A 17,453-nucleotide genomic window follows, 5' to 3' on the forward strand; every position below is an offset into this window, starting at 1 on the left:
ACCAAGACTCTTCGGTGGGGGTAGGGAATCGCTGCTCAGCGGTACGAAAGTGGTTGGTAATCCCGAGGGAAAGGAAACTTCCGGAAACGTGAGCTCCTCCTTGCCACCATCGCTGGGATGCCGATTGGCATTGAGTGACGCAGGTTCTGGACAGGGATGCTTCACAGGACCTACGCTGGAATGTTCTAGATCAGCGACCGACTGCCCGACCGCACCCTTTCCCCGACCCGCTGCGAAAACCGGCCCAGTGCGGTCGAACAGTTGGAGGCGTGGCCTAGGCCAGATGTTGAACTTGCGAACCCCCGGTCCAGCCCCCCATTTATTCCAATCTATTTGCTGCCCCGGAGGTCAACGGAACCCGAGCCGTTAAAGCAATGAGGGCTTTCGCAGGTTTGCGGTAGTGCTCGGTGTTCCAGCCACACGCGCCCAGCCTCATGTTTTCTTCCTGAAAAGAGAGAATCCGTCAGCGTGGTGAAAAAATCAGAAAGCGACAGCTGGACGGTGGAACTGGGTCAAACCGCAGGTCTCTCGTATAGACTCCTGTGGGAATGAGTGTAAATTTGGCCCTTTTGGGGAAATCACCGCTGCACCACTTAATAAAAGAGAGCGGCGTTTGCGTGTCTTCCAGCTGTGCTCGCGCTCGCGCGTGCGTGTCGCTCGACGGAGTTCCGCTGTCGCTGCCGAGCGGTCGGTGCGTGTCGGCTAAACGAGGTCCTTCCTGTTGTGTGTCTTGCAGAGAAGCATCACGTCAGTGGGAACCGAACGACGCCCCCGTTTCCCGAGGGCACGCAAATGGCCCTGTTTGGTAAGTGATCCGCACGGCGATAGCGGTGGCCCCCGGCGCGCCCCATCACACCCCCCACACCCCCCACCCCCCCCCGCTACTCAATAACCAGAGGAGAATGGTTAAACAAGAGAGCGAGAGGGAGAAATTAATTGCAGAGGACGATTAGGATCTCTTTAATAAAAACCATCCATTCTGCTGCTCTCTTCTTTATGTGGGATTCAAAAGTGTGCGATTTATCGGAGCGGATAGACAGGAATTGAATTTATTTATTTATTTATTTTTGCATCCAACACCTCTTTGGATAAGCAAAGCGCTGATTTAAAATAGTTCTCGCCGACTCCAAGTCACTAACTGCGCCGTAGATGAGACCGTAGGCAGAAAGCGTCTTTGTCCTTTGGCTTCGCCGCCTCTCTTGTGCTCGTCCGCACCGCCGTGTCGTTCCGACGATTCGCCGTCCGCGGAGCCGCGCTGCGTCTTCACGCTTTCGGCTGCGGTTGCCTCGGATACCGGGGTAAAACCGAGCGCCGTCAGAAGAAGGCGCAGAGGCGCTGAAGAATAAATCCACGCCAGCGTTTATTTCAGCTCTAAATAAGTCTCAAGTAACACCAGTGGGAAACGGCAGCGGATGAGAAAATACAAAAATAAATCACTGTTATTGTGAGAAAAACTCTGCCGTAAACGTGCACTGCGGGTCCCCTTACCGTGCTTTATCAGCTGTTACTGCCCAAAGATAACTGGCCTTGAATTACAGCAGCCGTGAGGTTTATTGGACCGTAAATTCCGTTAAGAACTTGGATTCTGATGCTTTATCGCCGGGAGTGTATTCAGATGCCAGGAGATAAGCTGAACGATGAACTAACCGCGGACCCGCTGGGAATCGCGTGATGTTTGCGGCTCCGAGAGGCGCTAAACGTCCGCGGTCCAACGGGTTTCGGGGGAGGCCGCCGAGCTCTTTTAACTACCCGGGAAAATGGGGCAGCTGGACGAACGGAACCCGTGCGGGAAACGGCGGAGAAAGGTGCTTCGGCCTGAGAAGGGAGCAGCTGAGCGGTATTACCTTAATATCCACTTGTTTTCCTCGCAACGGCGAGTGGCCGTGAGCGTCTTCGCCGTCCCTGGAGCGCTGCGGCCCGCCGTAACCCCCTCCGCCCTTCCCGCGCAGGTATGGGTTGTTTCTGGGGAGCCGAGAGGAAGTTCTGGACACGGAAGGGCGTGTACTCCACTCAAGTGGGCTACGCCGGGGGATTCACACCCAACCCCACCTACGAGGAGACCTGCACAGGTGAGACGTGAGCTCGGCCGGAGCCGCGCCCCAGGTGCGTTAAAGCGGCGCGACGACGCATTTGTTAGACGGCGATTACGGAAGCGGCGGTTAAGGACGCAAGCTTCAGTTCGGGACCCCAGAGGTGCTCTGCCGTTGAATCCTTGCGTGTTTACATATCCTTTTTTGTGCTTTTAAATATCCAGCAGCACAACTGGAAGACTCTGGATGAGCAGCTGAGGATGGAGTTGCGTTGCTGGGTGATTTTACTAAATCAGTTCAGTGTTCATACCTTGATCAAGGGTACTGGGGTGGGAAATATAACCATCAACATGCTTGAGTGAGGGCACAATGATGTCACGTCCCCCATCCGTACCCCGTACCGTACCGTACGGGTGTGAGGGTGCGTGGATGGGGGGACGTGACAGCAGACCGAAATATGTTTTTTACGATTGTTCAGGGGGTGGCGGTGGCAGTGTGGAACCCGGGGCTGTTCTCACCACGACGGACGCTGTCCCCTCCTTTGGTGCTGAAACTCATACGGGACTTCATCTGATCCAACGGTCAAGTTAATTTAATTTGATTGAGATGAAAAGTCTTTCGCATGTAGAATGGAGAAGAACAACAAAATCAACGTAGTTTTACAGCGTCTCCGTTGTTATTATTTTCTTAACCGTACATCTTCCGCAATGTAGGTTCACTTGATAACAAAGGACTCAAAAGGTCATTCTGGAGATGAGATGTCCAAAGGGTTACTTCATAACTTTCGAGGATGGTTTGTTCGGATAAAGGAAAAATCCCAAGCGGGAAAAACGTCGGGACGTATTCGGCGAACCTTAATTCGTTCAGCTCTGCGATCGTGGAGTTCATATACTGATCTTCGCTAAGCCCCCCCCAACCACCCACCCTCTACATCCGTGTCGCCCCCAAAAGAAAGGTCGTCTCTCTCACTCTACACAGGCAGCGATTTGAAACAACCGGAATAAATCGGTTTTGTGTTTTGGATCCCGACTTTAGGACGGCGGCGCCGCTCCTTCCGCAGCGTTCGGAGACGGGGCCTTCGCTCGAAGAGGAGCGGCGAGCTTCGGCCTCGATGCGAACGCGCTGCCGTCTCCGGCTTCCGCCGGGGGGAGGGGGCACGGGTACGGCGCAGGGCTGGGGGATGGTCTGCGTTGCTGCAGTTCGACTGCGCTAATTCCACCGGGGCGACGGAGCTGGGTGGGGGGGGTGGGGGAGCGCAGAGAAACGCCGCAGCGATGAGGGAGGGGGGTGGGGGAGATGATCCCGTCGGCCTGCTGGAATGTCACTCAAACGGCGATGTGGAGCAGCGTCGTGCAAAGTAACAGAGTGCACGTTCGCGCGGTCAAGCCTTGGGTCAACGCCGGGAGTCCCTTTCACCCCTTGCGCCGCGCTTCTCCCTTTTTCCATCGGAGCGCGCTCTAAAAATAACCGGAGGCGTGCAAAGTGGCGGTGGAAAGAAGCACCGGCAGCCTCTGATTGGCTTCGCCCGATCACGTGACCTCCCTTCTGCTGCACGCGGAGACCGGCGCATCGCCGCCCCTCCCCCGTCGAGCGTGCGACGGCAGCCCTCGGCGGCTCCCGTAACGCGGCTGCCCGCGTCCTTCAGCTCAACCCTGAGCGCCCGAGCGCCCGGCTTACCCGGCGAAGGGGAGGAATGGGCGAGGACGTTCGTACCTAGATGCCGCTTCGTCCATCTGCTGCTCGAACCCTTCGCCGGCTCCTGTTCCGCTCCATCCGCAGCACATTAAACCAAACGGTGAGAGGGCAGGACGAGTCCGCACGAGAGACGGACAGAGTCTGGAAAGCCACGGTGTCTCCACCCCGTCACGTTTAATTTCTCCCTTCTTCGTGTGCCGAGAAGCTCCGAAGTCCACCTGCCTTATTTCTGACCGACTGGTAATGAAAGTGACCCCGCAGTTTAGTCTTTATTACTTTTTAAAATGAGCTCATATATTTGTGGGAGAGCGCCGGCAACGAATATTAAATGTGGAGAGGTTCTCCGTGGGAACATATTAATGTGTGCGAAAACCTTGCGATGCAAAGGAAAACAGGGTCATCGGGCCCCGTGTCGTCGTCGGTCCGAGCGCTCCTCCCGCCACTACCCGGCCTCGCGACGTTCAGGCGGAGACGCAGCAGCCGTGAGGCGCAGAGGCAGCGGGCACGCGACACAATAAACTGGGAGGGGGCAGCGCGATGGCACAGCAGGTAGCCCCGGTGCCTCGCCGCTGCCGGGCTGCGGTTTCGGACGTGGACTTGAATCCGGCTAGGTCTGCATTTAGTTCGCGTGGCTTTGTTCCGGGTGCTCTGGTTTCCTCCCGCAGTCCAAAGATAAGTGTTTCGGGTGAACCGGTGACCCCGAATTTCGGGTCGGGCTCTGCATCATCAGGATTGTGCACCGGACAAGCGGTTACTGATGGACGCCAGCGCACCCTGGGGACGGACACACAGGCCATGTGGAGGAGTTGGGAGCATCTTGTGAAAATGTTGCTCTCCGTTATTTTTTTCCTTCTCCCATTAAACCCAGAAAGCTTCTTCCTACAAACTCTTTGCTTTCCCGGATTGGCAGGATGAGCAGAATTAGTACTAAAAGGGGGGGAGGGGAGTCGGACCCCGAACCGCGACCCGAAAAGGTCCTCGGCGGGATCTCAAGTAGGAGCCCACGTTACAGCCTGACTCGAACCCAGAGCCGGACCCTAAAGCGGTGTCGTTTCCTTCCGCTTGACGGCGTTTCATAAATAGTAAATAACATCCGGCGCTGGGGCTGCAGCTTCTCGCCCGTGTAATGGCTCCTCTCAGGCTAATTGCGCACCGCTGCTGGGTTCTAGTCCCCGCGGCGCTTTCGGAGCAGCTCTATTCCCGGCGCGCCGCTCTCCGTTTGTTCTTAGAAGGCACGCTTATGAGCGCGGTGCGTGCGGCATGTGAAAGGCCTACCTGAAGGCAATTTTGCTGTTTGCGAAAGAAAAGTCCAAATGACCGTCATTATTCTCTTTCGCTTTGAGTACGGAGATGTTTGCGAAGCTCGTCAGTGACAACGGGTACGCCTTGCGTCGTTCTTTTTGAGTGTGTGTGTGTGTGTGTGTGTGTGTTGGAAGGAGGAGGGCCGTGCGGTTGAGCCATTCGGTGCACTCTTCAGTCTGATTGGTATCCTGGCTGCTTATATATTTAAACATATATAAACATATTTCAACATTTTTCCCTATTCTCCTCTTCTTCTTCTTGGTGTTGGTGGTGGTAGTATTATTATTAGTATTGTCATTAGTAATTATTATTATTATTGTTGTTGTTGTTATTAGTAGTAGTAATAGTATTATTATTATTAGTATTGTCATTAATAATGAAATAATAATAAGAGTTGTTGTTATTAGCAGTAGTAGTATTATTATTAGTATTGTCATTAATAATAATAATACTAATAATAATAATAGTTATTGTTATTAGTAGTAGTAGTGTTATTAGTATTGTCATTAATAATAATGATAATAGTTGTTGTTAGTAGTAGTAGTAGTAGTAGTAATTGTATTATTATTAGTATTGTCATTAATAATACTAATAATAATAATACTATTACTACTACTACTACTACTAATAACAACAATTATTATTAGTATTATTATTATTTTTGTATTTCCATCCTTTGCACGTTTGCAAAAATTTCCGCTTGCTGCCAAGGAAACGCGACGCGCATTTACGCGCCCACCTGATAGGTGGCAGTAAAGAGCATCCGAGCAGAGCGGCGGTGTCGGACCGCCGTAGTTCACCTCACCTCCACAGCGTTCGCAGCAGCTGCCCGGTGTTCCTGGGTGTCGGCGTTCGCTAATAAGGGAAGGAGCGTCGCGCACGTCTGCGGGATCATTCTGTCCGCGGTTGGCGCCGCGTAGGAATTTGTGGCCCCCGCGTGGCCCAAAATTAATAATAAAGATATTGAAACAAAAAGCGGGAGTATTTTTTCATCTCGGCTGTATCCGAGATTCTACGGAAAGTAACCGAGGGACTTTGAAGCTTTCGCTGAGTGCGGAAGCGTGGCGGTTGAAGTGACTTTGAAATTAGGAACAAATCGAGTTACGAACGGACTCCCCGTCGCTGCTGCGTCCGTGCGTCGAGGAGCCGCCCGCGCGAACAACTCGGCATCGGGATCGGTATCGAAGTCCCGCGTCGACCCAAAACCCTCTTCTCCGTAAACGTATTTAGCCGCAGATTTTCGACGACGTAGCGACCGACTCGACTCTCCCCTTCTTTTCCATTTTCTCCAGGTAAAACCGGCCACGCCGAGGTGGTGCGCGTCGTTTTTGATCCCGCCGAAGTGACCTACGAGAACCTGCTCCGGGTCTTCTGGGAGAACCACGACCCCACGCAAGGTAGCGTGACCCAGCGCCCGCTCGGCTGCGGGAGAACTCGAGCGCGGGACCTCTTAGGGTCGGTCGGGGGTCAAATCCACACCCTCCCGGCCGCGCGGTCGCAGAAAAGCTCCGGGCTGAGCTCCGACGTCCCGGATCGTCACGCGAGCGGCTCTCCCCGCCTTGACGCTCGACTCGGGCGTTCGGCCCATCCGACGTCGCGCCGAGCGCCGTGCTCCGGGGTACGGGGGACGTCTGATGGGCGAAGGCGTTCTCTCGTTGGCAGGTATGCGGCAGGGCAACGACGTGGGCACGACGTACCGCTCGGCCATCTACGCCTACTCCGCGGAGCAGATGAGGCGAGCCCGGAGCTCCAGGGACGAGTACCAGAAGGTGAGGCCTCTCGAGTCCGGGCTCTCGCCGAAGCAGCCCCGTTTTCTGTGGCGCTCCAAGGATTTACCCCCCCCCACCAGGAATGTTCTGCAAAAGAAAATACACTCCTGTACCTCAGGGTGCACTAGGGGGTGTAGTGGTTAGAGGTGTCATCATACAGTCGAAGGATCCAGGTTCAGATCCCACCGCCTGCTGTAGGTGTCCTTGACCAAGGTACTTAGCCTGATTTGAAGCGGGAAAAATTACCCTGCTGTACGAATGGGTAAATCGGTGTAACGGTGTATGAAAAATTTGAATTGTTTGGCGGAAGAGGAGCGGATGAAAGAATACATCCGATAGAACGAGAGAGACGGTCGATCGGGCGGTTGGACTGATCTGCAGCGTGGAACAGGGATCCTAAGTGAAGGACGTGTGTGCCGCGCCGGTCCGGAGTCGAAACAGCCTCGAGGAGGGTTCGAATTGAGAGCCGCCACCACGCCGCTCGTAGCCGCTGGCCTGTCGAAGCAAGGTTTCAATTTGTTCTTCCCCAGTGTACGTTCTCACACACACACACACACACACACACCCCCTGTCTGCGTCAGTAAACACATTTCCAGAAGACCACCTCTGCCGCCCCAGCTCTCCTAGTTTGGAGCGGGGTCAGCGGGGCCAGAAGGCGCCGTGTGACGCAGAGACGAGGGCCCCGGGGACGAGGGACACGGCGGCGCTCCCAAGAGGAGACGCGGAGCACCTGGGCAAAATGCGCCCTGTGACGGAGCTCGGGCTCCGGCCGATCGCGTCGCCTTCCCGAAGCGTGCGGCTTGCGGTCGCCGAGAGCGTCTCGCGGTGCGATTCCTGCCCCTCCCCCACCTTCGGCCCTCTGCGCCACGCTCGGATGCCGCTCCGCTTTGGTCGCGCGCTTCGTCTGCTCATCGCTTCGGGTTTGGTGGCCAAAAACGTCAAGACCGTGAGGCTGACGGGGCCTCGTCTCTCTCGCCGTTTTCCCGTTTCTCCTCTTTGCCGGAGACGCAAATGGCTGAAAGTCGGAGGGCCGAAACCTCGCCGTTGTTCTCGGGGACGCTGCTCGCAGGCGCCCTCTGCTGGGGGAGCCGGGCTCTTTGTCCTCTCTCCTTCCTCCATTGTCTGTTGTCTCCGCCCTCCTCCCAGCACCCTCCCCGCCGCCACCCCTCCCCCAGGAGACATCTGTTCCGTACCAGAACTGAGCAGCAGGCCCCGTCGCCATGGCAACAAGGTAGGCCCCCGCGGGCTCCTCATTGGGCCGGGCGCCCAAAATGAAAAGGCTGCCGGGGTCGGAGGTCGTCGGTAGCGTGCCGCCTCGCCGCCGTTTTAATCAGCTGTTGACCCCGGCCTTAATGAAATGGATGTCAGACAGTAAGGGTTAATTCTGACTGCAGCGCACAGCAGCTGGGCTCATTATGGAGGCGCGTGGGGGGGACAGGCCAGGGGGAGGGCCTTTCGGGGAGAACGGGGCCTCCCGATTGGACGAGCCAGAGCCCAATAGAAAACAAAGGTCAGCGGTCGCTGCCGGCTTTTGTCCCTGGCTGTCGGCCCGTTTTTTTTTTTTCCCCCCTTTCGTACCCTTGCCTAATTTTTTTTGGGATCCTGCCTGGCCGGTACGGATTTCGGCACGGCGACACCCGGTGCCGCACCGGCGGCGGTGGAGGGTCTGCGCAGACGGGCACGGGGCTGGCAGTGAGAGCACAGTGTCTTGAACGGGACGTACAGCGGAGGACACTGTCGGGGGGGGGGGGGGGGCAAAAAAATCAGTGTTCTCCAGCAAAACAAAAAAAACAAAATTAGAAAAATTAAAAAAAGGTGGCTCAGCAGAGATTACTACTTACTTCTACTACACATAATCAGGCAGTAATAATACATGATAATAAACTATAATAATAAATGTATGTGTTATAACATATGGATTGTGACCCAGTTAGCTGTCGTGAGCGGCGGTGACCCCGGAAATGAACGTTCCGGAAGCCCCAGAACACCGAGCATAGCCTCCGTGTGCATGGTTCTCATTTCTCACACACACACAAAAACAAAAACCACAAACCAAGAAACAAAATCCTTATTTTGCGGATTCTTCTCCCTTGTGGTGTATTTTACACAACTTGATTACATAAAAATTGAAGAAATGAGGATTAATAATATTTTAATTTAGGCTGCCTTTTCCTGGCACACCTGTTTTTGTCATTTTAATGAAACTTAATAACCTTAACGTGCTGTGTTGTGTTACGCCGGGCAGGGTTAGGGTTAGGGGTTAGGGTTACGAACGAGCATGTGGAAATGCGCAGCGTTTGGGCACATGGAGCCAGATTTCGATCCACGTCCAAACGTGCAGCCCAGCGCTAACAGTTGTGCCGTCATGCCGCCGTTTTGCCACGTACCATAGCCATATTCTGGAATACTGTTTTTTTTTTTTTTAAGTTTGCACCAGCAAGGGATTTATATACTTATTCAGTCGCATTTCATTGCATTGTTTTAGGGAAGGGCGAAAATACGCAATTACCCAGAGTGACCACAAGGGGCCGCTGTTCTTCCTAAAGTGAGAAGGAGGACCTGTGTGTGTGTGTCTGTTCGTTCACCATGGCCTGTGAAAATGTGAGAAATGCTGCCTTTCCTCTTGGGGACCCAAATATTCGCACACATCCAGTTTGCACCTATTAGCGTCTCAATTAAGGGTCCCGCGGCACACGTGTGTTTTACCTTGGAGAACCGAGAGAGAGCCGGGCTGAGAGAGAAACCAGGACGTACATCTTTATTTAGGCGCCGCTGATCCGCCGCGTCTTGGCGCAGGTCGAATGAGTTCCCGTGGTTCAAATAATTCAGTGTGTTTGTTTCTGTGTGTGAAAGGTGAGCGGGGGCTGGGGGGGGGGGACGACAACAAAATACCGCGATACGAACCTTGTTTCAGCACCTAAGGAGAGCTAGATCTTTTCGCTCCGCATTTCACAAATTCCACACAGACCACAGCTGGGATGTGACCCTATGACCTTCTGTCCAGTAGTCTGCTCATTTTCCCCCCAGTAAAGTATTTAAAAAGACTAAGATATGGTGTAGATTACCAATGATACCTATGGTACACCAATACCGTGGTACGCTTCCAAAAAGACACGCCATTTACACATCGGTGGAACGAATCGACTTTCACGTCTTTATTCTCCGACGTGTTGCAATTACATTAGAGGACGAGACCCAAAGTACTAGGCCAACGTACTTTAGCATTGGGAGAATAAAACCTGCACTTTGAACCATGAAAATATTAATATTGGTTAATATTAAATTTAATGAGCTCCGCTATTAAAATACGGAACAGCAGGTCAAACCAGTTTCCGAGGAACATCGCAAGCGATGGACAGTGTGTGAGGAGGGCACCTGCCGCACCTGTCCGGGAAGACTGTCGGGCCACAGGTGGGCGGGGCCCCTCACCTGAGGGTCTGCGTTGGGGGGGGGGGTCCGGGGGCCGCAGTTCGGCTCATTGTCCTCCCCCTCTTCGTGCTCACGTTACTTCCTGACCAGCTTGCTGAGGACCCCCCCCCATCTGCGTCCGTTCTAAATGGAGCCGCGTTCCGCGCCGCTCCCCGACACCCCAATGTACCCGAGCAGTTGGTTCAGCAAACACGGCGCTGCCAGCCATCTGGCGGCCAAATCTGTCTGCGGTTCGCTTTAGTAACCAACTCGACTTCCTGTCCGCCTCGCTCGCGCTCTTGCTCTCTCGCTCTCTCTCCCCCCGCTCGCTTGCTCGTCCCACCTCGCTCTCCGCCACCCCGCTGTGGTGCCTCTAGTACCGCCGGGAATCCCGGGACAGGCAAGGGCCCAGTTAGCAGTTCCTCTATGAGGGCAGCGGGTGGCATAGCGGTTGGTGCCGCTGCCTGCGGGTCAGAAGGTCGTTGGTTCGAATCGCACCTCCTACTTGTACTCATCCTGAATAGATACAGTAAAAATGGCCTTGCTGTGTTAATGGGTAAATCACAGTAAATCACTTAGAGTACAAATGTGATATTGTGAGTTAGAGTGGACTGCTTGGAATAATTAGAAATATGTGCAGTGCTGTAAATGATTAAAGGGGCCTGTGTGAGGCGGTGAGAGCAGCGCCCCCCACTGGCAGCCCTGAGTAATGGACAGGTGGAGCAGAAGAGTCACCTGCACACTTCCCTTGGTCCCCCAATGTGTGGGACACTGGTGTTTCCAGCTCCTTCCTGACTGTGACCAGTGGGGGGGTGCAGCAAATGCTGGCCAAGAGATGCCTGACATAGCCTGCACCCCCTTCCATCCGGAAGCATCTTCAGTGTCAAACAAAGGCAAACATACTGCTGGCTGTGTGTGAGAAGAGGACTGTGTGTGTGAGTCATTCTGTTGTATGGAAAGAGCTGGAAAATGAGTGGTTTGTTTACATGTGCTATTTATTTACCTGCCTCTTCAGGAGTGTTAAATCTCTGCGTTGCTGGAGCCCTTGTGCTTTGGGTCCCTGTCTCACCAGTGCCCCCTGCAGTCTGGACTTCTCACACACACACACACACACACACACACACACACACACACACACACACACACACTCGATCGCACCACGAGCAGCCGTGCACACCAGGCGAATGGCACTGTTCTTGGTCCTTTCCGATTTCAGCTGCATCCCGGGTCTTTGTCACCCCTGCTCCGTTCACCAGCTGCCCCCGGCGCCGCTGCGTCCTACAAGCCATTTTCGTCCGCTTATCGCTGCCTTTCACGTTCGCCGGCACCCCCACCCCCCCACGGGGCCACGCAGGTATCTGCATTCCAGATGATCACTCCGGCTGACGTGCAGATTAATTCCCCTGAATTATGCAAACAGCTCAGCGCTGCAAACAGGCCAAGAAAGGCTGGCGGGGGGGGGGGGGAGGCGGCTCTTGCCCCTCCCCCCACCACACCTGGAACCGGGGGGTGTCAACCACTTGTTTCGCATTTCTCCCAGAAAGCTTGGAATCTGGACCCTGCCAACCCGCACCTTAAACACTAACCACCAACTTCCAACCCCTAACCAGTGACCGCCCCCCCCCGAAAGAGGTCAGGACACATCATCTCTCTGGAGCAGTTCTACCGTGTGTTCAAATGCATGGCCTGCTGGGAATCTCTCCTAACCCCCCCCCCCCGAAGACACTGCACTTATGCTACAGGAAGCCCCCCGGGGTTTGGCTCTCTGGAGATCATCCCTCCGCTTTACCCAGACTGCTGTGCACACGTTCACACGTTACCATGGCAACTGGCGACACTTTTTACTCACCCGTGCCGTTTATGTTTTCCAGGGCGGAACGAGCGAGTGCCGCAATTATTGGTGGGGCTCAAAAACGGTCGGGAAAACGTCGTACGGATGACGAGTGACGGGAGGACGGTTTCTCCTTCGCTTATTTGGCCTCGTTGGAAAAGTGCCAGCGCAGTCGTCTCTGTTCCTAACAGTCCCTCCCTCGCGCGCGCGTATACACACACACACACACACACACACACACACACACACACACACACACACACACACACACACACACACATTTCTTCATTTCGCTGATGCTTCTGTCCAAAGTCACTTACAAAGTTAAGCTCCTTACACTGATTTATCCATTTATACAGCTCGTAACTGAACCAGAGGACCAGGGGAACCAGAACTTCTTATGGACCAGGGACCCTTTATCACTAACTGTTCGGCCAGCTCAGGGTCGCAGTGGTCTGGAGCCTATTCTGGAAGTGTAGGGCATGAGGCAGGGTACACTCGGGATGGGACGGAAGTCCATCGCTGGACACTCTCTCTCTCTCTCTCTCTCTCTCTCTCATACACACCCACACACACTCTTATTCTCTGTAAGGTATTTTACAGCGATTTACATCACATTACATTTATTCTCAGAGAGATACAATGTGTACATTGCATTAGGAGAAACAGGCATAGCTGCAGATGTGATTCTTAAGCGGACTTAGTTTCTTTCTTTCCACTTTATGTTGATCGCACGAGTAGGTGCATAAAATGCAAGACAGACTAATTCTGACCACCTTCCTACATTATTTATTTATTTATTTATTTTTTAAAGGTACACAAACATTTGCATACAAACACCGTTTAGCTCATGGCGGAGCCCCTGCCTGCGGACGCAACCGCTCGGAAACAGAACCGTTCCGGTCGACTCTGAGCGCTGACACGACACGAACTGCATCATGCAGATAACTACTGAAGCCGCGTATTCCGGTGAACCCCCCCGCCCCCCCGCCACGGTTTACACCCCCGATACAACAGGGACCGAGGTACGGCTGTGATGGTGCGACCGCTGCCACCTGTCACCTGCCCCGGGCCTCGGGGATAATGCTCCCCCGCCGTTGTGTTCGGTCCAAGTTGGACGCGTCCTTAACGGGAGTTTTAGGCTCTGGGCTGATGGGAGATTTTGGTCGGGGGATTTGCTACATACCCCCTTACCCCCCAACCCCCCGGCGTTCTCTCTCGCCTGGTGTACGCGCGCCTCGCGGCAGATGGTCGCCGAGACGAGGTGTTTGGCAGGTTCTCGCGCCGAGCCGCTCTGCCTTCCCTTCGCACGCGTCCGGGTACAAACGGGTCGGTGTCGGAATGGGGGGGGGGGGGGGGGTAATCGCTCCCTGGACGTGGTTCTTCGTGCTTTTCCTCCAAAAGAAGTGCGCATTTCGCACGTAAATGATTTAACGATCTGGGGTTGCGGGGTGGATCCCGACCCCAGGTGCTCATCGGGCCTGAACTGCAGCGGCATTCGACCTGGGTGCGAATAAAAGGGGGGGGGGGGGGGGGGGGGGGGGGGGGGGCACCTGTTCCGGCCTGGCGCTCTGGCTGCCTGGTTTCCAACAGACCTCGACGCCCGGGGTCCCTCTAGGCCGCGATGTTTTGGTCGCGCCTCTCAAATGTTGTGCTGTGTTTTTAGCCAACGCAAAATAAAGGCGGAGTTGAGCCACACCAGCAGGTGGCGCTGTGCCCTGGCATGGATGAGCCCCTCTCCGTCGGTACCGCAGCCTGCGCCGTCAGCTGTTCTGGGTTCAAACGATCGCTCGCCGTGGCAGACGGCAGGTGGCCACGACACCCTTGGGGGGTCAGGGGTGGGGGAGGAGGGGACTGAAAAGGCCCCAGAACATCTGGATGGCGAAAGGGGACATCTGCCGCTGGCACAGTAATGACCTCGTTTTCACTTCGTTCCTCCACGTGCGATGAAGGCGTCCGGTTTAGCTGCTGTGGTCGCGCTGGCAGGAGATGGGAGCCGCGCTTGTAACCGGAAGCTCGTGGGCTCGGATCCCTGGGGTGCCCCGCTCTCGTGCGCTTGAAAAAGATTAAACTCGACTTTGGTCGGTAGAAAATCCACGTGCGGTACAGTGCGAACCTGCAAACTTTGTGGATGGTTCTAGATTAGACTGAATTTAAATTGGTGGCAGGGGGCGCGGTGGCACAGTGGGTTGGACCGGGTCCTGCTTTCCGGTGGGTCTGGGGTTCAAGTCCCGCTTGGGGTGCCTTGCGACGGACTGGCGTCGCATCCTGGGTGTGTCCCCTCCCCCTCCGGCCTTATGCCCTAAGTTGCCGGGTTAGGCTCCGGTTTCTCGCGACCCCGTATGGGACAAGCGGTTCAGAAAATGCGTGCGTGTAAATTGGTGGCACAGCGAGTAGTGCTGCTGTCTCACAGCACCTGGGTGGTGCGAGAGGATATGGGTTTGATTCCCGCTCAGTCTGTGTGGAGTTTTTGTTCTCCTGTATCTGCGTGGGTTCCCTCTGGGTGCTCTGGTTTCCTCCCACAGTCCAAAAACATTCTCTTCAGGTTCTCCCATAGTGTGTGAGTGACAGAGAGAGAGTGTGTGTTCCACTGATGTATAGATGAGTTACCCAGTGTAAGTAGTGTATCTAGCAGTGTAAGTCACTGTGGTGAGTAAGGTGTGTGGGCTGATAGTAACACTACATAGAGTTCATTGGAAGTTGAGTTTGAGAAAAGTATCTGATAAATCAAGTAATAATTTCAATGTTTCTGTGAGATAACAGTAACAGTCTGGGCTCCACATCCAGCTTTGACATTTTTCTCCAAAGTGACTTACAATGTTAAGGCCACAATTATTACATGCTTACAATCATTTACCCATTTGTACAGCTGGGTATTTTTAGTGGAGTAATTTAGGGTTAGTAGCTGGCTCAAGGGTGCTACAGCCAGAGGTGGGAATCAAACCTGCAACCTTTGGGTCTAAAAACAGTAGCTCTAACCACTACGCTACCAGCTCCTTAGGCCCTTAGATATACAGGTCATATACAGGTTGTTATGATGTGTTTGCTGCATTGGGGCACCAGGGGGAGTAGTGGTTAGATCCATCGCCTTGCAATCAAAGGACTTGGGTTCACATCCCCCGCCTGCTGTCGTATCCTTACCCTGAATTGATACAGTAAAAATGGCCCAATTGATAAATCATGGTAAGTAGTTAAGTGAACAAACCTAACACTGAAAGACCCTTTTTGGTAGGAGAAAAGTGTCAGATAAAATTCTTCTTCTTCTTAATAACAATAATAATAAGAATAATAATAGTAGTACTAGTAGAGTTTAGACAGTAATTAAAGAAACACTGAGTCCAAGCAGCTAGACTTTGGTTCCCGTCTGCAATAAATGTAAATGTACTTTGAACAGCGGTTCGACCGGGAGTTTAGGACTTGGTTCGACCGTGCAGAAGTGCAACAGTGAGCTGAGGACCAACACGCCGTATTGTCTTCCATACCGCGGTACATAGCCCCGATCCGGTGGGACTCGCATTTCCTTGAAATCCCAGACACGCGCACACACACCAGCTGATACGCCGTGAAGAGCTGACCCAACACAACGCCGTCATGTGTTGTTTTTGTTTTCCGCCAGGCCTTGACCGAAAGCGGTTACGGTAAAATTACCACGGAGATCCGCGAGGCCCCCGACTTCTACTACGCCGAGGACTACCACCAGCAGTACCTGAGCAAGAACCCGACGGGTTACTGCGGGTCGGGTGGCACTGGGGTCACCTGTCCCACGGGGCTTCGCAAGTAGGCGACTCATCACTTCTGGAGGCGGTGGCTTTTCGAATAATACCGCGGTGCAAGAGCTGCGAAATCAGTATGGTTTAAAACAGAAGCGCTTCTCGCCTACCTGTCTCGACGCGCACCTGGGGACAATTGTGTACATATCTACAGAGCCCTATTAATAAATCCTTCTTATGAATATTCATTTGTCTTGTGTTCTATGATGTTTGTATGTGTGTGTTTGCGCGCACACACAAATGAAACTGTGCAGCTACCCGTGTGGCAGAGTGGTTCGCGGGGGGCGTGGCCTTACACCACCGGCGGCCCGCGATCGTCCGGTTCGTACCCGGCCGTTGGACGCCGGAGGGCTGGAGCCAAACCGCGTGTCTGAGAAGCAGCGAAGGGACCCGGTGAGCAGAAGCATCGGAGCGCAGTTCCGCCGGTATGTCCTGCCGCTAGACGTTCGTAGTCCTTCCCTTTGGAACGCGAAGAGTCCGGAAAAGCGGGGGAACGGCGGCGCCCGCAGCCTCGGGTTCCAGTTACCTTGGACTGCTGTCGCTAAGCTACAGGTGAGCGAAGGGCGATGGGTCCTCGGAAAGGTAACGTTGGGTCGCGGCGATGATCCCGCTCCCCCGGCGCTCCTGCGCTTGGCTCTGCTGACATCCGATGTGCTTTCGAAGACGGAAACGCAACTGTGAAGTGAGGGACTGGGATTTATCGAGCGGTGAAAGACAGCGCAGCGTTCCCTGCCTGGCGCTGGGAATTCGCTCCAGAAAAACCCTTAATAACGTCATCGGTTCTTCCCGCGGAAAAAAATTTTTTGCAGTCCTGAGCTCCGGTATTGATACCAATTTATGGCAAAATCCCACCCAATCCCATTAAAATGGACATTTACTTCAATATTAGTTTTAATAGCACAGCAAGGCAGTTTGACCACATTAGTTACTCTATAGTACGGTATAACCGTGTACCTGCGCTCACTCAGGTCTTTTGCAGGTGTTACATGGGGTACGCTTAACAAACAAAACATACATGCATATGATAGTCAGGGTTTTTGTATTAATTCAACATTTACTGCAGAAAGCAAAAAAGAACGATGGAAATGAATCGAAAGGGCTTTTGGAGAGTCTGGACGGGGCCCGGATCACGAGGCGAAACTGGCGAACGAGGCCTGATGGAGGTTGAGAATTGAAAGCGACGCGAACCGAACTAAAACGGCAAAGAAGGCCGTCGGGAGGCGCGCAAAACGCGAATTCGCTCCTTGTAAAGGTGAAGAAACGCCCCAGAAAGTGAAACGGGGGCTTGAACTGGAACGGCTCGAGTCGGCGAAAGCCACACGGGCGAATCTCGGGGGGTCTGAGAGAACCGGACGTAGCAAACCGAGAGACTGGATCCCGCGCACGCTCAAAAGAGGCCTCGTCAAGTCCCGGCGGGCCATCTCAAGCCCCCCCCCCCGATCTCGAGCGCATCATCCTTCTCCCCACGTGCCCCAGTTACCGTTCCGTGCGGCCGACACAAACGAGGGTTTTTTTCCTCGCCTGCCCGCGATTCCGTTTCCGTTTCCCATTTCCGCGGCGCACAGTCGGCAGGATGGCCCTGCGCTGCCCAACAAGTGCCGCGCGTCGAGCGGACGGCAGCTCAGAAAGGCACCGCTGCTCTTAGGGG

General features: G+C 54.1%; 1 protein-coding gene across 10 annotated transcripts in view; it reads left to right on the top strand.

The window, feature by feature from the left end:
- The window catches only part of msraa (methionine sulfoxide reductase Aa), a 52,984-nt gene extending 36,995 nt beyond the window's left edge, over positions 1-15,989 (top strand). For 8 of the 10 annotated variants that reach the window (XM_018736961.2, XM_018736966.2, XM_018736962.2 and 5 more), the window contains 5 exons: positions 737-805; positions 1,950-2,069; positions 6,320-6,424; positions 6,690-6,796; positions 15,652-15,989. In XM_018736961.2, the coding sequence (XP_018592477.1) occupies positions 737-805; positions 1,950-2,069; positions 6,320-6,424; positions 6,690-6,796; positions 15,652-15,816 (566 nt within the window). In that variant the 3' untranslated portion in view covers positions 15,817-15,989. Of the gene's footprint in view, positions 1-736; positions 806-1,949; positions 2,070-6,319; positions 6,425-6,689; positions 6,797-7,407; positions 8,028-15,651 lie in introns of those variants that run through there. The other 2 variants (XM_018736963.2, XM_029252973.1) reach the window with 2 other exon arrangements.
- The last annotated feature ends 1,464 nt before the right edge of the window (positions 15,990-17,453 follow it).

The sequence above is a fragment of the Scleropages formosus genome, chromosome 1 (assembly GCF_900964775.1).
Source record: "Scleropages formosus chromosome 1, fSclFor1.1, whole genome shotgun sequence".
NCBI lineage: Eukaryota > Metazoa > Chordata > Actinopteri > Osteoglossiformes > Osteoglossidae > Scleropages > Scleropages formosus.